The sequence below is a fragment of the Tinamus guttatus genome, unplaced genomic scaffold (genome assembly GCF_059628265.1).
Source record: "Tinamus guttatus ecotype Peru unplaced genomic scaffold, ASM5962826v1 Tinamus_guttatus_pri_ptg000246l, whole genome shotgun sequence".
Lineage (NCBI taxonomy): Eukaryota > Metazoa > Chordata > Aves > Tinamiformes > Tinamidae > Tinamus > Tinamus guttatus.
The window spans coordinates 6477341-6502837 of NW_028288780.1; the positions used below are offsets into that span (position 1 = coordinate 6477341).

A 25497-nucleotide genomic window follows, 5' to 3' on the forward strand; every position below is an offset into this window, starting at 1 on the left:
TTCAATAGTCAACTGAAACTTTTGGCTCTTTCATTACAGTTACATTTACAGTTTTATTACATTTTTTAAACCACTTTTAGAGCAAGTTTATTCTTCCCTCTTCACAAATTCATGTGCTAATTGAAATTCAATACCAACTCTTATAATTTGGTTCTTCCAGGGCAGATGCTCCTTGTGATACTCGGCTATTTGGCATCATTGCAGCATAGACATAAGGAGCTGTGCCTTTGCCGTGCATAATGCCACAATTTCTGTACCGAGTTCTGAATCCTAGTACTTGAACACCGAAATGTCTTTAGAAACCCTTAGTAAAGAGCATACAGATTTTCACTGTATCAACGTAAGTGCCTAAACTCTCCTGTGACTATGACTGATAAATACTATATTTTCAAAGCAGCTAAATCTATACTTTGCCTAGTAAACTCTGTCAGTAATTAACCATGTGGAAAGACAATTACGGGGAAAAAAATCTGTAGCATCATATTGTCTAAACAGAACAACTAAAAAGGATGAATTAAGAAATGTACAAGTATTTTAACACACAAATATTTGGGAAGTTAATGAGGTGTCATTACAGTAATGATAAAGTTGCAGAGCAAATACATCTTGAGAAATAAATACCAAAATCTAAAGGACAATATGAAAGACAGAAAAAAAAATAATCCAGTCCTGCTATGCTAGTGTGTCAGTGCTTGTGAAAATGAATTAAGGTTTCCTGTAAGTTAGGAAGTGGCATATTTTTGACTTTCATTCTAACATAACTAGATGAAATCATCAACCTCCACTAGAGAGCAGCAGTTTGTTTTGGGAAGAGAAAGGTGTTTGGGTAGTAGTTATTTTCTATTGATTTTATCTTATTTTGCAAGGTCAGAGCAGAGAGAGACTAAGAAAAGGAAGGCAAACAGGTAAAGCTACTGCTGAGGAAGCAGATTGAGGGGCCTCCCTTCCCTGGAGGCAGACAGGAGTCCAGACGTGCTCTCTCATGATTTAAGATGGGTTTGTTCCATGTGTGCCTGTCTGTGTAAGAGAAGTGCTGCGGAGGTGGCCGCACTCCCTTCCTAGGAATACTTGCATTTCCTTTGGCCAGAGGGAGCACGGTATCTCTTGACTGTGACGGGGTGAGCTGCTTGTGCTGTGGCATTCGTTGCTGTTACTCTGGGTTTTCTCTGCTTCCGAGAAGCCATGCTTGGTAGTGTGGCATGATTAATCCCTGATTATAATCCTACAGTGTAATTTTCTTCTGTTAATTCCTACAGGCCTTATTTCTCTAAGTACTTTTGCAAGCTGCTACGTCGAACGCGATCCTAAGCAATACGCACTTGCAGCCTGGGGGTTCTTTGCCGAAGGCTGATTCTTGGCGTTTCTGTTGTAAACGCTTGGTTGTTTGCAAAGAGGATGAGGGTGATGCTGGCCATGTGTAGCGTCGGCCTGAAGCACCAGCTGCCACCCTGCATCACTTGTGGAGGGAGGACAGAGCAGGTAGAGGACTTCCGCCTGCACAAGCTAGGAGGAAGGTCCAACCTATCGCACACTCCATACTGATGCCTGCACTTTCCTGGTGCTGTGCTATTTGATGTGTGCTTTAGTACACTTGGCAACCCACAAGATTCTCCCCCATTCCTTTTTTGGGGGAAAAAAAATCCAAATTTTCAGACGATACAAGTGTTTTGTATTTGCATTTCAGGCTTCCTTTAAACTTCTGCTTTAAGACTTGTGTTTAATTCTTTTGACTGATGCTACTGCTGGGCATTTTGTATTTGCCCTGTCCTTCTCCCTCCCCATCCGTGTTCCTTGTAGGCACTGCTGCGTGCCAGGCCCGCAGTGACAGTCGCTGCAGGTGGCCTGGCCCCCGTGGGGCCGTGTGGGGCAGCCAGGCCGCGCTGCCGGCCGCCTCGCGCTCCGCCAGGCCAGGGCCCTGTGAGTCCTTCCCCGTGGCACCCCCGGGTCCCTCAGCATGTCCCGGGGGGAGATCTGCTGCCACCTAAATGACAGTTCTCCCTGAGTAACTTCTGGAGAGATGACCTTGTTATATAACATGACGTATTTCTGCTCCGCATTGAAGGGACGGGTGTCCCAGCTAGACGTGGCTTTTTCTTACCTCTGAGAACTGTGCTCAATGGCTCGATTCTCCCCTTGCTTTTCTCTCTGCCCTGCTCCTGCACCTCCCCACTGGCCTGACCCCCGTGTTGCTTCCTGGGCCGTGTCCGTCCGTGCTTCACGGAGAACAATAACCTGCGGCAACGCGGGGGCTGCAGCGTGGCAATCGCCACCTGCGCAATCAGGTACCTGTGGCTGCCACGGTCTTACATGACCCACGGAAATCTTTAGGCTATCTTCACCTTAGATTATGTCAATTAATTGAGAATAGTCTTCCTTTAGCAACATGCTGAGTGAGAGAGACAGGATTATCAAGCTGATTTATGGGACTGTACCTATTGTACTATATTGAGCAAATTGCACGTACTTGTCTTTCTAGAATTTTATTGCCAGAAAGTCAGGATTAAGCAGTATGATTAGCGTCTGCTTTTTGTAGTTCTTCTTATGCTTTCATCTCTTCCAAGTAAACCAGAAAAAAGCCAGAACTTGCTCTTCTGTCGGGTAAAAGACCAACACTCACTTGAGCAGAAAAAGGAGAGGGCAAAGCATGAAGCTCTCTGCTGATGTGAGGATTGCTGGAGGGGGGCGGGAGGCATCTCCTAACATGAACCCAGGGAAAAGAATCTATTAGTACAAATGGCCCGTGGTAAAAAGAGCGGTATTTGGCTTGCCATGCTGATCAAGTGCATTTTGCTTTAATGGATTATCCCTAATAGACCTGGAGAACTCTTATTTCAGTTGTTCTTTTGAACAGTGTTTTTCATTACCAACTTGGAGCTTAATCCAAGTCCCCTAGAAACTAATTAAAGGACTCTCTATAACTTTGCCTAGCTGGATGGGTTTTGATATATTTGTTATATTAAATTTTCTAGCCATCAGACCTCCTGCAGTTAATGCATCTTTATAAGTTTCAAACAATTGCACAGCACTTCTCTCAACGTCATTGCTGCTGACTTGATCCATGAAGAGTCATTTAAATGTAAATTCTTTCCAGGGTTTCGCGTGCTGCTCAGGGTTTAGTCTTGAACATTTCTGCTTGACCTGGACCACTCTGTATTTGCCTTTTTCTGTGCAGCATCAAGAGGTTTTCTTCCTTTCCTTTCTTTTTCTTTTTCCTCTTTTTTTTTTTTTAAGTGAATAGTGTTAAGAGGGTTTGTGTGTGTGCATTTCACCAGCTGCCCAAGGATGGGGTAATTTAGACATACAATGCTGAACTCCAACAAATCTTGGCATTTGTAATAAGTTAAAATCATTGTCATGGCATTATTCTGTGAAAAAATAAGTTTCAATCTTTTAGACTTTCAAGCTTCATATTTGTGCTGTGGCGTGTGGGCAGGGAAAGCAGAGCTGTATTCAAGGCTTGCAGTTTGGTTTCAACAGGGTCTATGGATGACCAAAGCTGGTGGAAGCTGGTAGTGGACCTGCCGTTTGCCAAACTAAGACATTGTGTAATCCTGAAAACTCTGGTGGTTTTCCTATCTGTGCCGAGGCATGGAGGAACTCCCAAGGTCAGAGAGTTGGGAGTTACGGAGCTTCTTGTTAAGTATTGTTTTCAAAACTGATTTGAAGTTGGTGTTTTTGTACCATTAAACTCTTCTTGTCTTGAATTCCATCTTGGACCATGGTAAACTCTTTGGGCTTGGACTACAGATAGCCGGGATGTCCTGCAACTCTGTCTCAGCTCCATTACTTCAGCTGCAGAAGCCTTTCTTCTAGATGTAACTTTGACCTCTGCTGGTCCCACAGTTAAAGCCCTTTCCTGCATTCTTCATTTGCAGAAGTGCGTTTTCATCTTTCTCGGGCAACGTTTCCTATGCAGCTCTGTAGACTGGGCTCTGCTTTAATATTTTTGCCTGCTGGACATGATGAGATGATTTTTGCTCTCTCTGTACCCAGAGGACTAACGTTTGGCAGAAAACATATTCTGTCAAAACAACTTCCCGTTCTGTCCACCTGGGTTGTTTTTGAAGATACTATGTTTTCTAATGGTAAAATGAAATGTCTGTATTTTAGTGGATAATGAGCAAGATGCTTCAATGCCCTGGAAAGCAAATGAGAGAACTGTGTACTTCGAATGGTCTCGGATGAAGCGCTAGATCCTTTCCGTGACTTGATGCTCCTCATAACAGAGCTGGTCAATGTGCTACATTCAGCTCATAAACCCTGGTGCACGTCACCCGGCAGGGGCACTACCTGATCGTGGCAGCCCCTCACCTAACCCACCACCTCCCCTGCCCTTGGAGGGGCTTTTTCTTCCTCTCTTATCAGGACAAATCCTGAGTTGCTTAAGCAGAACATATAATTGTGGTTTGCTTTTGCTTTTCCAACAGCCCAGGTACTTTAAAAATCCTTCAGCAGAACTGGCGGTTTGTTTCCATTGAAGCTAGCAGGAGAAATTGTCTTATCTTCTCTTCTTTAATAATGAATTACTGGTTCAAACCTTGCCCAGAGCAGGAGCGAGCCAAAATCATTTCCCTCTTAAAGCCCTCCTGTGCAATGTGAGGGCTGCAGGAAGCCACGTGAGCCTGTGGTCCCCTGCCTGGCCCAGCACACGCCATGGGAGCGCGCTTGGGCCAAGGCTGCACCATTTTGGGTAGTTTTAGTTTTTAGGAAGAGAAATAATCCTTGTGCTCCTTGGAGCAGCAGCTGGAGCACCGACAAGTGCTGGGATTTACAGGATCAGCTCTTCACTGGACGTCAGGCTGCCAGGGGAAATATTTTCTCTAGGCGGGGCAGAGACTGCTCATGCTATGGGCTTTATTTTAGGTGATGTATTTTGATCTTCCTATCCAGAGCCTTACTATCCTACAAATACTAATTAGCTATCCTGAAATTGCATCAACCTGAAACCGCTGAGAAGCACCAAGCTGCTCTCGTTTCAAGCAATGCCCATTGCAAAATCTTCTCTGCTGTGTTTACTTGGTACCTAGGCAGCTCTCGCCCTAGTTCAGCCGCCACCTGCACGTTCCACGGATAACCCTCCTTCCTGCCGCCCTGCCCGCGTCCGTGTCGGCGTCCTCCACCCCAGGCACAGAGGATCAGGGCATGTACAGCAACGACTACAACAAACGTCTTTTAAAGCCCAGATGTTTCTCAAAGGTTCCTTATCAGACAATATCACACTCGAACAATATAATAGTGTCGCTCGTGATGTGGATCACTTAAGTAGAATATATATCTTATCACCTTTGGAAGCAAAAACTCTGCAGGACAGACACAGTGATGCTCCTAAGAGTGATTTCTTTAGGTCTGACAAAAGAGATTGTTTTGTATGTTGATGGTCAAGGCTGCTGTAATGCAGATAAAAATTCCATCTAGATGAGTGTCCAAGCCTTAGAAAATGTACTGATGTTTCTCTATTACTTCCTTGTTTTTTTGAATCCATTGAGCACCCATGACATCCTGTGACAGAGCTCCACATTTTGTTATGTTAGTTTCTTTTTGTGTGTTTTAAAGTACACATGTCCTGCCATTAGAGCAAGAGCTTTGTTTCAAGACCGGCTCTCCTCTCTCCCTCCCATTTTCCGTGGCGATATCCCCTTTCCCGCCGTTTTCCCTCCCACCTCATGACGAAGAGAAATGGCGGCCCCCGAACCCTGCGGGGGACCCGGCGGGCGCAGGGGGCGGAGCTCTGCTCCGAGGGGGCGGGGCCGTGCTCTGGGAGGGCGAGGCCGTGCGGAGCGGGGGCGAGGCCGTGCGGAGCGGGGGCGGGGCCGTGCGGGGAGGAGGCGGGGTTGTGCTGGGCGGGGGCGGTGCAGCGTGGCTGGGAGCGAGGTCGCCCCCTCCTCCGCCCCCTCCTCCGCTCCCTCCTCCGCCCCCTCCTCCGCCTCCTCCTCCGCCCCTCCGTGTCGCCGCCGCGGGCCGCGCGCGGTCGCGGCGGGGGACGGGCGCGCGCGGCGGGGCGGGGCGGGGCGGGGGCGGGCGCGCGCGGGCGAGCGCGGCGGGGCCGCGCGCAGCCAACATGGCGGCACGTCGGCAGTGAAAGGAGGCGCTTGGGGCCGGCGCGGGCTCCCCCGCCCCCGGCGCGGCGCGGCGCGCGGCCCTATGGCCTGCGGCGGGCGGAGCAGCGGCGTCGCCTGAGCCGCCTCGGCAGCCGGAGCCGCTGCCCGCGCCGCGCCCGAAGAGGGGAGCGGCGGCGGCGGCGGCCGCCATGGAGCCGAAGCACAAGGAGCTGCTGGCGCAGTGCCGGCAGAGCCTGGCGCCCGCCATGACCGAGGTGGACAAGGTGGTGGAGCTGCTGGAGGCGGCGGGCGCGCTGGCGCCGCGCGACGTGCGCGAGCTGGAGGCGGCGGGCGGCGGCAAAGCGGAGCGGCTGCTCGCGCTGCTGCTCGCCAAGGAGCGCGACCACTTCCAGGACCTGCGCGTGGCGCTCGAGAAGACGCAGCCCCACCTGCTCGCCATCCTCTACCTCAGCGGCGCCGCGGCCGCGCCGCCCGCCTCCGACGCCGCCGGTGAGTGCGCCCGGGAGCCGCGCGGCCTGCCCGGCCCCGCCGCGCGCCGCGGCCCCGCGCCCCGCGCCGCGGGGCTTCATGCGCAAGTTGGCAGCCGGAGTTACCGGCGCCTCCCGGGGGGGCGGTGGAGCCTGCAGCGAGCTGGCCGTGCATCCGCGGGGCTCAGCCGAGCCCCGTTCACCTCCACGAGGGTGTTTCCCTGGTGGGCTGCCGGTTTAAATACTCCATTTCGCTGTAGCAATAAAGATGCAACTTTTTCAGAGTTAGGTTTCTCCCCCCGTCCCTCCAGCAGTAAACATGTGAGTAAGTTAGTACAGAAGATACAACTGACAGGGACCTCAGGAACAAGTCTTCCAGCATTCGTGCAGGTGAGGGAGCCGGTCCCTCGAGGGCTGGCGTGTGCGTTTGGGCTCGGGGCTGCCGCGAGCCCCTCGGAGCGCCCGGGCCTGTCCCCGCGGACACCGCGCGGAAGGAGCCGGCGTCCGGCCGCCCCTGGGCCGCCTGGGAGGCTCCTGGTCCCCACCTGCGCCCAGGTGTCCTCCTTGGGCCCTGTCCCACCGCGCTGGGGTCTGCCCCACTGCGCTGCCCTTGCCGTGAGGCTCTGAACCCCTTTTTACCTTTGGAGGCAGATGAGTCCTCTTTCTCTCCTTCTCTCCTTCTCTCCTTCTCTCCTTCTCTCCTTCTCTCCTTCTCTCCTTCTCTCCTTCTCTCCTTCTCTCCTTCTCTCCTTCTCTCCTTCTCTCCTTCTCTCCTTCTCTCCTTCTCTCCTTCTCTCCTTCTCTCCTTCTCTCCTTCTCTCCTTCTCTCCTTCTCTCCTTCTCTCCTTCTCTCCTTCTCTCCTTCTCTCCTTCTCTCCTTCTCTCTTTCTCTCTATTTTTCTTTGGATGTAGGAGTAAACTCCAAACTTCATAGCAAACGCAACTGCTGTGTTGTGATTTAAAACCCTTAAGTGAGCAGTTCTTCAGCATATATTGCATAAAATCCTCATCTTATTTAGGATAAAGAATAAACATTACTTAAATATCCCTTTCATGTAGACTACCCAGGCAAATTCATCTTTGAATTTCATTTAGAATATGAATATGAAAAATGACAGTTTACAGAGATGCACTTAATTCCTCTTGTTCGGAAGAGGAAAACTAACACAAACTATATTACAGTATATGTTGGATTCTTGTGGCAGATGGAAACTGTTGGTTTCTTGTGGTATGTGGTGTATTTGTGAGCGAGGGAGAGGGACAGATAGTGAGCAGCAGGATTTGGTTCAGAGCTGCCAGAGTCTGCATGTGTGTGTGTTGGCTTGTTTGCTGCTTTAGGGACATCATAAATGGTTCTGTTTCTGCTTTAATGTATGTGAAGGTATCATCACACAAGTTTCTGTTATCTTTTTAGCTGCAGAATAGCTTTTTAAAAATTACGCTGTTGTTTTTTTTTTCCTCCTTATTTTAAATATAACCTCCCACTAGACAATATGTAAACTGTGATGGAAGTTCAGACTGTTGTTTATGTAGACAATTCCTGTAGCTGGCTGGGTAATGTATAGCTGACACTTTTATATGTGCTCATCTCCGCAACACGAAAGGAAGTAAACAGCTGTTCCCATGGTTAATGGGAAAGAGTTGGAGCCCCAATGACTGCAGAGATGTCTAACAGGGGCTGCGGTGTCCTTACTTGAGGAGTTTCCTTTCCTGTGTACACTCTTCTCCAGTTCAATCTATGCTTAACATATTTGACATCTGTAGTTGCTGCTGATTGCCTATGCTAAGTACAAACCTGTATGGGGACTTATAAAAGATGTTTTTAACCTTATTTTGTTTCTAATGTGAGAATATTGTGCCTAAATATTAGTAAAAAGAGCACAGAGCAACAGGCAACCTTCTATCAAAGCAAACCAGAGCATGCTTGCCTTGTTTACTTTATTTTACTTAGTCATGGTTAGGGACAACACAGAGTTCTTCCTTGAGAGATATGGTGAGTTACAACATGGCACTTGAAATTCACATGAAATGTGAATTGTTTCCTGTGAGAAACTGACTCTGTCCATGTGAAAGTGACAGTTTCGCTGGTTTCAGGTTTCTTGGTGTTTTGTGCAGGAACTAATTCTTTCCTTTAAGTCGATTGCCAGTTGCTTGTTTCTGTTTCTTTCATTGTGTGAACTGGTGAGTATCAAGTACTTTATTTGATGAAGTCCGTCATGTATGTGAGAAATCTCATATCTTGACTGTATGACATCTTTGTAATGTGAAATTAAGTGGCTTCTGGGAAGTTGCTTACCTTTAGGTGCTAAACTGAAGTCCAGATGCTTCTTACTGAATCACCCAGCGCATTTAAGAGCCAACAGACAAGTTGTCCTTCTGCATTTCCAAAGCTAAGTGATGGAGAGCTGGGATCCCATTCTTGCTGGCAGCATAGGGGCCAGGAATGGACAAAAGATGCTGCAATCCCCTGCTTGCCTCAAAGAAACTGGGAGCCAAACTACACGCTGCTGTTTGTGGGACCTCCATGTTGTATTTCCTCTTTCCTGTCCCCCAGAAAATGGTCTTCCTGGAGACCAGGGAGCAGGAGAGCAGCTGCAGAGCAGGGCCAAGAGTGGGACCTAGCGAGTAGCTAAGAGACTCCATGGAGGAAGGATGTGAAGTGTGGAATTAGGCTATGCTGTCCTATAGGAGTGAGATGACAGGGAGGCTTGAAGGATCAAGTGGAGGAAGGAAGGAGGAGGAAAGTGGTGGAAATGTTGGAGGAAGACAGGAGAAAGAGCTGTCAGTTTATGCTCTCTGAGAAATGGGAGAGATGGGAGTGAAAGGAAGCTATAAAAGCGTAACTTAGTGACCCAAGGACTGAACTGACAGTTTTGCAATTAACTAATGTTTATGCTGTCTTCCATTTCCTGACGTTGGGGAGTAGGAGAAGTAGAGCACATGTCGGTGTGCGTTATCTTTTTTGGTTGTTTTTGTTTTCTCCGCACACCTAGTTTCCAGGGCAGCTCATCCAGCCTTGTTGCAGGATTTTTTAAATTGTCCATCCTGCCTACTTTTTGATCCGCCTAAGTCACTTGCCCTAGGAAAAGTATAGCTTTCTTGCAGTGTTGAGCAGCAATTAAACTTGCTAAAATAACCAATGCTAACTGATTTATAGTACCGGGCCTTCTCATGTCCTCAAATATCTCTTGGAATGCTCAGCCTGAAGAAAGCAGGAAGTTTCCAACAAGTGTTCAGGTGGGATATTCCCAGCGAGATGCCTAACAGTAATTAGATGGAAGCAGTCTCTCGATCCCAAAGAAAGAAACTCGTGTTTTAGTAGTTCACAGATCCCAAGGGTGGTAGTTCTCATTTATGTTCTTGCTGAGATCAAAGGGAGGGGGGAGAAAAAAAAACTCGAAGCTTCTACTTACCCATGATAAATTCATAGGGCTGCAGTAAAACGAAGAACATTTCTTGTGCTCTTAGTGCATAGAACTACGGGTTGACACTCAGGATTTTTTTTTTTTTTTTTAAAAAAGGAAAATATGCAAATATACTACATTTTGAAGAATTTCTTTTCAGTTTGTTTTTATATGATCGTTCTGAAATGGAAGCAGCAAGTTCACTTTCAGAAGTGGTCGATAAGAAAAGCTTACACTGACTTTCTGTAATTCCTACCCAGCTTATTTGTTAAGGTCCAAGATGGTCTTTCTCAAAACCTCAGTATCAGTTTTTGAGATTATTATATTATTGCCAAACTTGGTCACGTTTTCTCGTTACCTTACAAGTGTTGCTGTGAGTTTTCTGGGCCTCCTGTGTAGATAGTGAAGACTTGAGCCACGGCGTGGGTAGTGGCTGTGGGCTTTTTCGTGTTGCTGGTAGCCTGTGATTGGAGCCAAGTATTCTGTGTTGCTTTGCTGCTAGCTTGAACCACTGTCTGATTTTTTTTTCTTCCCCATGATTTTTCTTTCATTTCATCCAGTTTTCCTCTTAGCTTTCCTTGTTCTTTTTTAACTCTATCTCTTCCATTTAGCTTTTCTTGATATTTCAATTAATATGGTAGCATAATAATTACCAATTCAAAAAAGCAGGTCATCACTAAGGTTGATGAGTCTTAATGAGTTCTTTTTCCTTTCTACGTTTTTCAAATGCCTCCTACACCGTAAATCTTGAGGGCAGAATTTCATCTTTCAGTGTTAGACATTGTCCAGCACATTTTGGATGCTTCAGTTGGAAGTTCTTGGTTGCTTTGTATTTTGCTTTTAAATAAACTTTTCTTGAAATGCTGCCAGTCAGAATTTTTCCTTGTATAGATTGTTCATAGTGTTGATTTAAATAGGAGAATTTGTTAATGCCTGTAATTTTGCATGAAAAAAAGCAGTAATAGAAAAGCATCTAGGTTTCTCCGACTATCCCAATTATATTGAGTAGCCACTACTGAAAAATTATTTATGACCTTTGAGATGAAAGTCATAGCTGTTTGTTTGTTTGTTTTTTGGTAAATGCTGTTGATCTGGGACTGAATCATGCTTATGTAGGAGCTAGAAATGCAGGAACTTGGCACCTGCTGAGCTTTCACTCGAGGCTAACCGATGCCTTTCTAATGAAAGTGTAGGAGAGAGATGGTCTTCCTGAAAAGGCGACTGCTGTTACTGGATTTTTTTTTTTGAATGTTTGAGCCAAACCCTTAAACAAGGCCATGTTTTGGGGTACTCGGCATTGCTTTGGTAGGTCATTTTTCGCCAACCAGACTAGAAGTGCTCTAGTGCTGCGCGCGGCACACGGTGCTCTCGGGGACCTGCGGTGCTCTCGTGGCAGGGTACTTGCTACAGCTCATGCTGGTGGTGGTGGGCAGTGTAGCAGCATCTGGGTCTGCTGCATAACTAATCAGTTAGTTTAAATTTGGGAACCAATTTGAGGGCTATTGTGCAAGTGGAATCTGTTTTCCACAGCGCAACCTTCTACTTGGGTCCGCTTGGGGCAAACATATTTTTCGTGACCTTGTGTGATTACTGGGCAGTAAGGAATAACTTCCTACAAGGGAAAAGCCCTTCCTACCCCAGCTTATGTCACGGGAAGTAGAGAGGAGCCATTTTATTTACACTTGAGAAAATTCTTCCTCTCCCCTGCCGTTCTCGGTCTCTCATTTTACAGTTCTTGGGATGGCTTGCTCAGCAGTTTGCTTGTTCACGGCATTAATTAGTTTGTTCTGGATAGCTGCTCTTTCCCTTTTAGAAAACCATATATTTTTAATACGGGTTGGCTGATCAGGGAGTTGAATTTGAAATGGGATGTTATGACCCGATTCAGAAGCCTTTCAGGCAGCAGCCGAGCCTGCAGTTGGAGCAAGAGAGCAGCAAGGGTGCCCGTTGCGGAGCCGGTGCGGGCATGGGAAGCGGTGGAAGGGTCCTTCTCTGACAGTTGTTTTATTGCCTATGAGGAATGTACAGGGAAAAATGTAAATAAGAACTAAATATCTTGTACCTGTCCTCCTGCAACCTCAGAGGCACCTTCTTTAAGGCTGTCCTTTGCCTTGCCTAAAAATCCTGTTGGGAGTCTCCACTGCTGTGGTTATGAGGTGCTGAGACATTTGTTTTCTGCCTCTGTGCTCCTCTCCCCGCTCACCTTTTTATTGTATCCGAACGTAATTGGTGATTCATGAACACGCTCATTATTCACGTCCTCGTAGCCCGTGAGTAATCCTTGTTGACGTGCATCGGGGTGGGCACGTGTGAGTGCCGGCAGGACGCAGGCCTTGCGTCCGGGGCTCTTGGGGTTAGCCCGTGTCTCGCGGCAGGGCCTCGGCGCGGGGCTGCTGTTGGTGCGCCGTTCCGCAGCGCCCAGAACGGGGCTTGGGGGGAAGGAAGAGGCCTGGTGCCGAATGCTCCATTTGCCCTGAGGAGTCTTCTGCAATTTACTTGAGTGGATGCTGAAAGCCTTGCTCCTCAAATGTGTGTGTGTGTGTGTGTGTGTATGCATTTTTTTCTTCAGAGATGCAAGCAAGCACATTTGTCTGTAATTTTCTTTAAAAGCTTCAAAACTTACTAATTGGTGAATAAAGCTAATGTCAGTATCCATATCAAAATTAACCAGTACAGTTATTAAGCTTCTGCATAGGTGTGCACATGATTTTAACTATTGCAAACCTGTATCTGCCTTCTCCTTTGTGTCTGTTTCTTACTGGCGTTTGTTTTTCTTGTGGCTAGCTTCCTCCTGTTCCGTGTTTTCTGTTTATCTTCCATCTTTTTATGGAAATGTACATCTAAGTGGAGTTAGTTTTGAGGGTCCTGGATGGGGTCTTGCTCTTCTGGAGCAGAGGGGTTGGTTCCGTTGTCGGAGGCTCTTCTGCCAGAAGTTGACAACAGATTTACAGATGTGTTGTTAGCGATCCTCCTTTAAGGAAAAGCTGCTTGTTGCATAGTTTTGAAGTTATCTTAAACACTTCATGTGTGGATTTATAATCATTGGCCATGATTTTTAAGAAAATGAACTTTACGTTTAGATGGAATGTTCTGTTGTTCTGGTCATTTGCAAGTACGCGGTGCGTGGTTAGCTAGTTAATAAAGCTAGTTAATAGCTTTTTTTTGTGAGGAAGTATATGTCACCTCAACAAAAAATGCTGAACTATCAATTCCAATTCTTAATCTTTAAAATAATTGTCAGTATCAAGTCTGTATTTTTTTTCTCATCTAGATGGTTTTATGAAGAGCATTGAATTTACTTGAGAGCTTCTTCAGTCTACACTGAAGATGGGGTATATTTCATCTTAATCTAACAGACTTGTTCTTTGTTTTCTTCCTTTCAAGGCCATTTAACTTAGGTGAGGTTAAAAACAACATCAAAGGCCTGTTAGTTTTGTAAAAGGGGAAAAAAAAAAAAAAAAGAGGAGGGGCAAACACTCAAACAGCCCTGAAGCAATAGCTGAACTTCCCTGTTAGTTCATTAATTGGCTTTTTATTGTAGTCACCTCTTCCAGCCTACGCTCCTGAGTTGCCCTGTACTCTGTGAGCAAGGTAGGTGTAACCTGAATTCTAGAAGCTTCAAAAAAAAAAGATGCAGGTGGGGGGACCAAATGCTTCAATTACAAGAGCCCTTTTGAAGTAGACATACAGTTGGGTTTGTGTTGTGGGTTTGCACAAGCATCCTTCTCTTTTTTGCTGGAGAAATGTGAATTTGTAAGGCTTGCAGTTAACACTTGGTTATGTGAGGAGTGGATACTTCCTCTAGGGCTGTTGGTAGCCTTTTAGTGAAGAGCTGGAGGTTCTGAAAGTCAAACATCTGATTAGCCTGTCTTGTTAAACTTAAATATATAGATAGATAGATCCATTGGTAACATGTGTCTTGCTTTGGTGTAGACTGTGAAGATGACCTTTGCGGTACTTACAGCGAGTTACTTGTCTAAACTGCTGGCCTTGAAAAGCGCAGAGTCTGGCGGTGCATGACTGTAGCTCATGATTCCCATGTATTTATCTGCTGTTCCTCCGGTTCGTGAACCTCCCTTGTTGTCTTTGGCATCTTGACAGCAGTCTGGGCTATTCAGGGGCTGCGAGTGGCCGGGCAGTGTTTTGACTGTGCGCGAGAACGTGGCTTGGTAGTGCTGAGAAACCCTTTCGGATACGGAGGTCAGAGGTCCCTGCTGCCCAGGTCCTCAGAGAAGGTTGTCCTTGCTCTGCCTCTCCAGGTGCCTGGAACTGGTGAGGTGGCCAAGTAGTAGTAGTGATGTGGAAAAAGTGCCAAATAATTTTAGATTCAGCTACAGAAAATTATTGAATTAGTGTAAAGAGGCAGATTATTAGTACGGTTTTTAGTCCAAAACTCCTACTCTTCTGAGGTGCTTGGTGTCCTCCTTGCCTATCATGCCAAAAAGTAAAGGTAGAATGGTGACGCTCTAGGGATTGCAGGGTGACAGCGACTTGGCCCTAGCTACAAGCAGTTTGCTGCATGCTCTGTGCTATCTACCAGGGACTTGCTTCTAAGGAGTTTGGGAGTACTGGGCCAAATGCTGCTCAGCATCTCTTTGGAAAGTTAAGTTCTTTTATCTTGCAAGTCTGCACTGCAAGAATACAGTGTTAGCTTCATTGGTTTTGCTCTGAATCTCTCTGGTTTTCTCGTGGGTACCTGAGCTCATATCTGAATCCACGTGAAGTGTTCTGAGAATTCAGCTCGTCAGAGGCGTTTGTGTGCGTGTGCTTGGAACCTCCTAGCGCGCCCTGCTTCTGTAGGGAAGGGGCCTGGGAAAGAAATCTTTAGAATGAGGATAGCTGCTGTGTGCTTTGGCTTATTGCTGCAGTCCATCCACAAGCAGCAACAGAAAAAAGCTCAAATAGAAAAGAAATATGGGGAGTTTTGCTGAAGCATCGTGGCGTACATTATCATTATTGTGTAAGACAAGAACCTGCAGTGATGGCTAAAACCATATTACAGCCTTGGGGCAAATAGAGTAAATGAGGACAGAATGAAAAGAAAAAGCATTTGGAGTCTGTGTCAGCAGTAGCCCCATCATTTTTCTTCATGGCAATAATGGAAGAAACTGAGGGAACTATTCTAAAAGCAACCAGAAAATGCTGCTGTAATCCCTTGTATAGGCTAGGCAGAAGAAACACATTTTGATGAGAGAAAAATATTTAAGGTCATAAATAACAAGGGTTGTCTTTAAGTTCTCAATTAAAAATGAGTGACTGTCGCATATGTTAATTATTTACTTGCCTAAAGTTTTCAGCTTGAAACAAGAAATAGAAACCTTAAGTCTGGCTTATTTTCTGTATGAGCTATTTTTTTTCATTTCTATATATTTAACTTGGTTGTATGCCAGAGCTTTTACACTTTTGCACTCTTTGTTGTGTTTTGCTTCTGGAAACATGGTCGTAATTTATAGCACATGAACAGTAAGGCTAATGCTTTGGATTTTGGGCAATGCTACAAATTAAAGTGAACAGAGAAAAATGCAATCGAAGTAACAGTTTGCAGTGAGTTAAGTTACGTGATGTGCATTCATCAGAGTATATTGTAATAACATGGTATGTGAGTTCTTATAACTTTGTATAGAACTGTCCACGTTTGCGTCCTATATTTTAGATTTTTATTTTACTTTTAGCTATTAATGCTTGTCTATTTAATATGTATATATTGTTCTTTTTTAAGGAGGGGGGAAAAAGGGAGGGAGGAAATGTTGAGTTATTGCAATTGATTTATATTTGTGCTTTCCTCGCAGCCACAATCTCAGTTCAGAATAGCATTCTTTTCCAGTATTAATATTATATTACAGATGTGGTCATGGTATCAATATACCACACAGCCTCTTATGTGCAGTAGTGATGCTTTGTTATGCAGATGAATAATGCTATTTTGCCGTCAGAACTAGGGAACAAAAGTCTGGTTAAACTTTTAGCTGTGTGAGGTTTATTGAGGTTATAGCTCATGAGCTCTAGGGACATTTTCCATGCCTGCAGCTGAAAGGTCATCAATGAGGGAGCTCTGCAAACAGTGTGACAGCCTCCCCTGCACCATATCCTTGCCAGACTACTCAAGACTCTGCAGGTCCTGGGCAGCTGGTGATGGTTATATTCAGAGTGCGTACAGAAACCTGACCAGCAGAAGTGCAAAAAGCCCTCACAGAACCTTGCAAACACTCAGGTAAATAATGGGTAAGATTTTGTCGGATTTTAAGTCCTCCAAATTATGTAACCTCTTGAAGCCTGGATGGCTAAATTTGAGATCATTTAATTCTTCTTCAGGGCTAGTGAGTATTTCAGTGGGGTATGTGTGTGGGAACACATTAAGACCATGCCATCAGTATCTTCAAGGCCATGACCTTAAAGAGAAAGTGGAAAACTGATCATACTTTGTATTTGCTTTTATAGCTAAAAGCTGAATGTAGAAAAAATAAAATGGTTATAACTGTCTTCATACAGTTATGTATCTATACCAGAAGATTAGTGTTTTTGTTTTCTTTCTGAAAGCTTCTTGGCCTGTTTATTTCTACAGAACCGGAGATGATGGTGTCAATATTCCAAACTATGATGATACATTCCATAGGTGCCTGCATTTCTCTTTGGTCACGTCTCTGGTGCTATTTTACCATATCCAGCAGTTTAACTTATTTGGATTGTAGGTTGCTTATTTAGAAGAGGAAGCTGGAAGGAGGGCTCAGATGCAGTAGGTCTTCCACATTGTGGTGAAATAACAGGGTTTGCAGCTGTGCACTTCCACTGAGCTGCCCTGGTCACAGAAATGTGTTAGCTTTGCCATGGTTAAAACTTTGTAGTTTTTGAAAGTAATTCCTCAAACTTAATACAATAAAGGAAGGTAATTTTGAATCATAGATAGGGACTGTAGCATTTTTGATTGCATAAGCTAGATTATTTTGATGTAATTTTAACTAGTATCAGGGTCTGGGTCATACCTACATTTTATTCAGAGTTCTTAGTAATCAAAGGAATCCCTTTCTAGCACTGTGTCAGAGAGCCATTAGAAGTGTGTTGAATTCTGTTGATTTCAGTAGAGCCTTAAATTAGGGAATGGAGCCCCAGTTTGATTAACTGAATTCTGCTCTGCATTTCCTTAGTGTCCTTGTGTGCCTTTCAGTCAGGCAGGCTGTGCAGTGAAGGTGGCCTTCTCCCCTTGCTCCACTGAGTACCCTCAGGAATCTAGGTGCTGTCGTGACAGTGGTATTGAGACCTGTTAGATATGTGCACACCAAGACTCGAATACCTTACAAGGTAATGAAATGAGACATACCATTTAAGTAAGTGATTTCTTTAATTTTGCTTAATACTACAGAATTTAATCAAAAGGTACCTTGGGGTTCTTCTGTGCCCTGGCCCCAACGGTGTGGTCTCAAGTAGAGCTTGTAATTATGGCACAATATCATAAAGAGCCTTAGACTCAAGATCCCATGAGTCACTTGGCACACTTTTCCTATGTACAGCAGGGTCAAATACAGGAAAGCACTAACTGGACAGATTACTCTGCATTCTCTAAAGAAGTGTCTCCAATGACAAGTATTGATTGCCTCAGTCTCACTCAAAAACTTAGGAAAGATTAGATTGTTTTTTTTCCAGAATTACCTACTGGTTTGCAGAGATCATGTCAAACATCACAGGTGTCAGATTTGTATGATCTGAAGTTATTCTGGACAGTGAAGTTCTTTTGAACATTTATAAAGGTAACTACTATCTGCAACACTCTGAAAATAAAATTAGGGATTGTTTTAACAAATAATAGTATCACAGCTCTTGCTGAGCTCATTATGATCTTTTTTTAATCACTTCAAAGCTAATGTTTCATGTTTTTTATCTTAATTTTCTACCAGCCCACAGAAATTGACACTGTCTTTTCTAAATGCGGCTTACCCAAAGTTTACTTAACCATAGGTTTTGTTAATGTGGATTAATTAGCACTTGTTTTTTTCTAAAACTTTACTCAGATCAAGAATGGGGTTTAAGTACAACAACTTTGAGTCCTTGAAAGTTTTGTTTGGTTGTATCTATCGGGCATAGCGCATATATGCATTTTGACTGAAAGTGACACCCCGCAGGTTTTTATTCTGTGTCTTCTAGAGAGCTTTCTGTCCCCAAGACCTCTATCTGTGCAGGGTTTATTAGAAATAAACCTCAGAATAATAAGCTAAGGATGCTGATTTCATGATAGTTCGAAACCAAATTTCAGCTTCACATAGTGCCCTGTAACCTCTTCAGAGCAATTTTCTTTTCCAGCTGCCTTGTGTGTAATTTAAGCTCAGCCATTTTATGGACACCTTGTTGGCTTAGTAACCCAACGTCTTGCCTTCCTTCAGAGAGCTTGTCCAGCTCAGGGCACAGGGCGGGCTGATGGCTGAGAGGGCATCAGCGATGAGCAGCATGAGGAGCATTGCTTGGCTTGGAGGCAGCAGGTAGGTACTGGATTTTTAGGGGGTGGCATGAAGGAAAAGTAGAATCTTAGAGCACATGTGACCGGTGTCTTCTGAAGAACTGTGTTCAGATTTTCCTTAACCATGCCTAGTGCCATACTTAGCAGCCAAATCAAACACATGTATTAGGCAACTTTATAGGGACTGTTTACCTCTCTGCCCTGCAGAATATCTAGGCTGAACGTCCAGCATCACTGATGTTAATTCCCATCTTGAGTTCCTACTTAAAAAATAGGGAACAAAATTCCGTAAGTGCAAGAACGCTGTAAAGTGATGGAGCAGTTCTGAGGGACTTGAGCATTTGTGCCGTGGACAATACAGAGTGCAGGCTGTATTTGGAGAACAACTTAAATACTGTGTAGTTAATAAAGTTAATAAAGCATCAACTCCTCCTTTTGATGAACACTAGATAGGTATTTAAGGGGGTAAAAACAAAGTGGTCTTGGGAACTGATGTGAGTTGGCCTGTGCGCAGAGCTGGGGACCCTTGCTGGGCCCTGCTTAGCTAATGCCCAGCACCGTTCGCCCGTGCAAATGCCCATGCACCCAACTAATCCCTGTCACGGTTTCGGAGCTGCTGTGCAGTTCGGACTGGGGAGCCGCGGTGCTGCGGAGAGCCAGCTGCCCAGCAGGGCTGCGGGTCTGTGCCGGGGCAGCAAGAACAGACCCCTGCAACTGCATCCGCAGCGGCCGTTCCAAGCATCCCCTGCGCGAGTTGGTGCAAAGTCATCTAAGTTAGCCTGGATAATTTGTGCTAGTAGCTTAATGCTTGCGTGAAAGATTGCCTGTCATGTATAATTAAGAAGTGCTTTAAAAAGCCGTTTCTTACCAGCAGTTATGTAGTAGATGTTGCCTCTAGTAACATATATCTACTGTCCAAACTCGTTTGGGTGAAAAAAAGAAAAAAGGAAGGTCAGGAGGCTTGTCAGGAGCCCATGTCCTGGGCTTGGGCATGGCCAGATATGCAGTGTTCTCTATTGGAAAATATATATAAATAGATTTAATTGTATTTTGTTACATATATTAATGGACAATCCTAAAATCAAGTTTTTTTTTTTTTTTTTAACCTCTGAAAGTTTTGCCAGGTTTAATTTCCATTGCATTAAGTCCATTTCCTGATTGCTCTCTAAATTTTATGTAGAAAATCAAATTAAAAAGTGTTTTGTAAAGCAAGGGAGACTTCGACCTTTAGATGGGCGCAATAGCCATTCAGGGCTTAGTTTACTGTCAGCCTGGGCTCCTACTCTCATATATAGAAATTGTTTGTGCAAGATGGTACTGTGTGAATCCACTGTGCATACAGAGATATAATGTTCTTATTGCGCTGCTTAAATGTCTAGGGTTCAAAATGGAAGCATCATAAACTTTCAAATGAGCCATCTCATACAGTTTTCAAACAGTAAAAAGGGTGTTGACAGGTTTGCAGTGAGTGGTAGATGCCAAATGTCCTGTGCCTTGCTGTTAGATACCTCTGTTCCATGGCTCATGCTGTTGGAAACATTATGTAAGCCTGTTTGAGTTAGTTCTAACTGACTTGCATTAAACAAGGTTTTATTTTGATGCTATGAGTGTAAAAGTTCATTTTTATCAGAGTAGTGTATCCTTAGGTGGAAGGTGTTTTTGTCTGTTCTCTCAAAATTAACAAAAATTGCCAGCTTATATTAATGTCTATATTACAATAGCAATAACGAACTGAAGGTTTACGGAAAGGGATTTTGTTGTTTAGAATACAGCTAGTGTGTGAAGATCAAGCTCTGTGACAGAGAAGATGGTGCTGTAGAAAAACAAATGGCTTGCCAAGCTGAACTGTATTTTTTGTGTAGTTTGTGCTTGAAAGTGTATTTTTCAAAAGTGAATTCACACTCCAGTGCTCTCATAGTCAGTGCAGCCTGCAGGAATATGAATGCGCTTGTCATAATTTTCAAAATCAATATATTAAAGCATCTGATGTAACCGTAAGCTAGCTTTGAAGTGTTGTCACTGGGTAACAGGAACTGAAGTGTTCCAGTAAATTTCCAGGAAAAACAATAGCCACTACCCTGTACAGTGAAGAACTGCAGGGAAAGCCGAAAACCTCTCCCAGTAGCTTACAGCTGATGGACTTTGTAATTACATCAGTCTGACTCTTATCTCTACCCTGTTCTGCTAGAGGATGGGGTTAAAATGAATTGTATGATGGAGAATCCAGGCTTACAGCAACATATTAATTAAAATTCAGAGTCAACTTTACATAAATGTCTGAAAACTCAGCTCTGAAAGAGCATTGATTATAGGGCATGAAATGAAAGCATTTTGATCTTTCTTTTCTCATAATTTGGGAATAAATTAAGTATATATAAATATATTCCCATGCCACTTTGGTTTATTTCACTTTTTTATCTTGCTCTTGGCAATTTTGCTTATCCTGTCATCTTGCTTATTCCTCTTTGCCTTTATAATTAGTAAGAAAAAGCAAGTAGAAGCACCTTTTCTCTTATCACAAAAATGTTTGAAAGTTTTTTTTTTTTTTTTAAAAAAGAAAACATACAGAAGGTAGTGCTTTTTCTTGTTTTTTTTTTTTTTTTGAGATGCACTCCTGTTGAACATAAGTCTGATGTTGGCATGACTTTAGTAAAACCTTTGTAATTGAGAATATATTATCTTAGTGTTATTAAACTGCTCTTTCCCCACAAAAATATTATTTTTTAGCAATAGATATTTTGGGTTTTTTGAACTATGATGCTAAGATTGTCTTTTTTCTTAAGTGTTCTGTTCTGCTGCTACTCTGGCTGAAATCCATCCCCTTCAAAATGTTATGATTTCAAAGTATTTAAGCATGGAGGAATTAGAGGGATAATGTATGGTTACTTATTATCTTGGTTAAATTCATCTTATGTGCTAAATTATAACTTCAGAATGGAGGATGGAATGTGTGTTTTTGTTTGGTTTTTGTTTTTGTTTGTTTACTCTGGAAAACCAGTCTTTTGAGCCCCTGATTTTAGTTCTTCAGGTAAAGTGAGTTTCAGTAAGGTAACACCTTATGCCTCCTCAACAACAACAGAAAAAACCTTCATTAAAAGCAGTGCTTTCCAGTTCAATTTAACAAGGTGAATAAGCATGTGTTCCTCTTAAGCAAGAGCTTCCTCTCTTATGTGTTATGAAGATATTGCTGCTTTCATGAGTTAGCATTAGGGTCACACTTACCTTGTCAAGCCAGGTCTCAGTTGATAATCCTGCAGGAGAAGGATTTCACATGCCAAAGAAATGCTGAAGATAAAACTTGAAAAATATTTTGCAAACTCCAGGGTTCCTGTGTTTTTATTTACATAAACGTAGAGACTCCATTCATGAGCTGGCACCCCTATTGAAGTTGCTTAAAAATTAGGAAAACCAAGGCGCTGGTAAATGTGAATTAATTTTATTTGTGGATTTGTGGAAAATAAACTCTGTTTTAGGCAGGAGTCTTGTAGGACTGTGTGTGTGTAGTTTAAAACTGATATTGAACGTTCCTTTAACAAGATCCTGTGCAGTCGAAGGACTTGTGAAGAGCAGCATCTAGGCAGAGCGAGATCTACCAGGATGATCTGTGAACCATGGTCTGGTTGTTGGAGGGGAAAAAAGAAAAGAATAGAACTTGAGAATTGAGGTTAAATTTGGAAACATTAGCTGTTGCTGCCTGCGGAGTCTTTAGATAATCTGCACTAAATGTACTTTTTTTAGAAAATAATTTGAATTTATATAGATAAAAAGCAGCTTCAGGATTAAAAAGCATTTTAATGTGACTTTGCTTAATTATTATCTCCTTTTGGAGCAATAGCAGATTCTATTTTTTTTTTTTTTAATTTTTGATAGCAAGCAATTCCAAATTCTGTTTTTAAAAGTGTCTGAATTACTGTCATTGACATTTTCTTATAAGTTTTGAGACAGATATGAGAGGACATGTCAGCCTAAAGGGTCATTTTGTCAGATTGACTGTCCATCTAATTTACTTAATTGTGTCTGTGCATTATTACAGTTCTCATGCTTATCTTGAGTGCAAGGATATACTTAGTATTTATTATTTGTCTGTCAATTGTGTAAGATCCGTATTTTGCAACATGAAAAAGGCCTAGTAATTCTGCCGTTTGGGGTATTTTACAGCTGGCCATAGACAGTCTCAAGGAGCCTTTTTCAATAGGATTGCTGCAAAACTGTCTGGGTTGTGTCTTGGTTCAGAGGAGTTGACCTGTTCTCAGAGGAGGAAGGGATTTTTAGCTTTACTAGAGCCATGGTAAGAGTTGGCAAGGGACTAAGATGTCTGATAAGAGTTTTACTACTGTGGCATCTTAACAATTAAAACCAGTTTTTCTGTATTAAAGATTGGCTGTCTTGTGTGGGTGTCTAGACATTTCAACTCTCTTCCTGTTTGCATTAAGCCTCCTTTCCCCCTTTGTGGTCAAGAGTGGATATCTTAAGAGTGATCTTATGGGGTGATGGTTCTGGTCATGTCTTGAATGATGAAGAAAATACTGTCTGGTTTCTTTGTAAGGAGGTACAATTCTGGAATTGTTTGCACAGTGTGTGTGCAAAGCTGAGAAACATTCCTTCTTTCATCATGGTCTTCTCTTCCTCTGCAGCAAGGCTTGTGCCGTTGCCTCTGTGAGGGGAGTGATGCTCTTCACTGCTGTGACACAGCATCTTCCATGGCAGCGGCATGCTTATGGCCTTCACTTACTGCTCCAGAGGCTCCAGACCCCCTTCCTTACCCGCTGCTCAGTTAACATGTTTGCCCTGCTCTTTAAGAGAAAATGCTTGTGTGTATTATTCAGTCTGTGGAGTTGAATCTTAAGTCTGATTTTTGTGTGATCTCTCAATATCTGTACGAAGTAAAATAAGAATATGTATGTTGAGGCTGCTTAGCTCATCTCGGGAATTGTAGTTTGTTTTTTGCAATAAGCCTTGCGCACAGTAGCCAGTGTTGCAGTTATCTCCCTAGGCTTGGGGGCAATGGGAAAGCTAGTTTTGCGAAGAGACCAGCACCGCAGCCCCAAAACCCGTGGGCGAGTGACCCGCTGCAAGTGTGTAACCCCACACCACGGTACCCTGGTTGTCTGCGGAGGTCACAGCGCGGCTTTGTTGCAGCACAGCCCGCGGACAGGACCGGGCCAACTGGTTGGGCCGCTCTCCCCTCGCCCGCTTGGCTTGGGAACAAGAGGCCTTTGTTGCGGTTTGCTGTGGGCGCCGCGGCCGTGGCTGGGCCGCAGCAGCTCCCCTGCTCGCGGGCGCGCGCGGGGCCCTCCCGGTGCAGCCGTGCGCGGGGGCTGCAGCCGCGGGTCGGCCTCCTCGTGCCGCGCTCGCTCTGCGCGCCGTGCGCAGTCCGTGGTGCTCCAGGGAGACCGCGTGTCCTGGCTGCCTTCGCAGCCCTTCAGCGCTCGGGGTTTTCAGCCCAGGTTCTCACAATTTGCCCACTTATGTGTTACTTTCTACTAAAATTTCTGGTCTAAACTTACTGTTCTAGTGACTCTTGGAAGGGGACTTGTATTTATTTATCATTGAAACTGATTTTGGGTTTACCTTTCCCATATCTGTGCAGATAAATGACCTGACATTTTGAATAAAATATTTCAAAAGTAAAAATGTTTATACATTGTCATAAATTGTAAAGATTTTTGCTCTGGGTGGTTTTGCAGACCTGTCTTTATAACAATATGCTCATATGAGTAAGTGTATCATTTTAATTATATATTTTGAAACTATATCTAAAGTGATTTGCATGCAGGAATCATTTATTATGAATTTGTGCCACACGCACGTTTAGCATCATCAGTTCTGACTATTTTTATGCCCCTTTAATACAAATACTTCTAGCAGCTTCAGTTAAATAATGTTCTAGTAATAGTGGGTTGTTCAGTGTGCGCAAATCTAATTTCTTCAGCTTCCCTCCATGCTAGCATCAGCTTGCATTTTTAAATCACAGGTGCTCAACTGAATACTTGTTGATGTATATGACTAGATACTGCCTGGAAAAGCGGTGTGGCTACTTTTAAATATACACCTTGTTGCTTTTTTCATGGTGTGTTGTTCTGAGCTTTTTCAAGCTTGCATTAGCTCATGAGGACTCGCTCACCCATCCCGAAAGCAATGCTGAAAGAACTTTGTGGAGTACAACAAATACATTATTCCTATAATCTAGTAAAGCCAATGAAAAGCAAGTGTTACTCAGAAAGCAGCTGAGACCAGGTGATAATTACTATGGTTATTAAGTGAACTTGTGGGGCTTTCATCAGAGACTTATTTGCAAATCATAGACTTGATGAGGAGAACAAGGGTGAAGTGATAATACCAAAGCTCTGCTGGGTTTTGAGGCCTTGGGGAGTGGCTTAGATGAGATCCTGTCTGCGATGGACCTGCAGCCTTTGGAGCTGGAAGGGAGCAGACGCTGCAGCGCGTTGCTGCAAAGCTGCAACCAGCAAGTTGAGCTGCTTGAGCCGGTGCTGGGGAGCTTCGGGGGCTCTCTGCAGAAATCAGCTATTCCTTTGCATTTCTGCTTGGTTTTCCCCAAAGATGTGGAAAGGAAATGGAATAAGAATACGTCAATTTAGGGGTAATGTTTTTCTTTTCATTCTTGCACTTCCTTTATGCTGCCCTTCTCTTTCCTAGCGATTTGATTGTAGCTGTGATTTGCTTCTTGAAAAAAATCCATGAGTTTTGAACTTTATTTGCAAGAGTTGGGCTGTAGGAGTATGTAGGGTTGCTGCTTTCAAGCAAAAACTAATCAAAATCCATTGCTAAAATTTGTTTAAAGAAGGAAAGATATTTTTACTGGCAATCATGTAAATTGATTTCTTATCCAAGCATTAATTTGTATGATTTCTGGTAAGAGTTGTGCAGTGTAATGTAGTGGAACACTTTAAGGTTAAAAGACTGTTTCTGTGGTTTGATTATGGCTCTGTCATAACCCACTTCCCTTTCAGTGCTCAGGAGTCCAGAGTTCTTCAGTTCAAACCCCAACCGCTGCGGCTTCCTGTCGTTGTCTTGAGACTGATTAAAAGTCACACCAAAGGGAAGATAATCTGGATTATTTTCTTAAAAGATTTTTTTTTTTAATATAGGGTAAGGTATGT

The 25497-nt window shown here is 43.9% G+C and overlaps 1 protein-coding gene across 1 annotated transcript in view; it reads left to right on the forward strand.

The window, feature by feature from the left end:
- Positions 1–6238: 6238 nt before the first annotated feature.
- Positions 6239–25497, forward strand: part of DLG5 (discs large MAGUK scaffold protein 5) — a 95483-nt gene continuing 76224 nt past the window's right edge. Inside the window, 1 exon segment of the mRNA XM_088526446.1 lies at positions 6239–6548. Within this exon segment, the coding sequence (XP_088382572.1) occupies positions 6248–6548 (301 nt within the window). The 5' untranslated portion in view covers positions 6239–6247.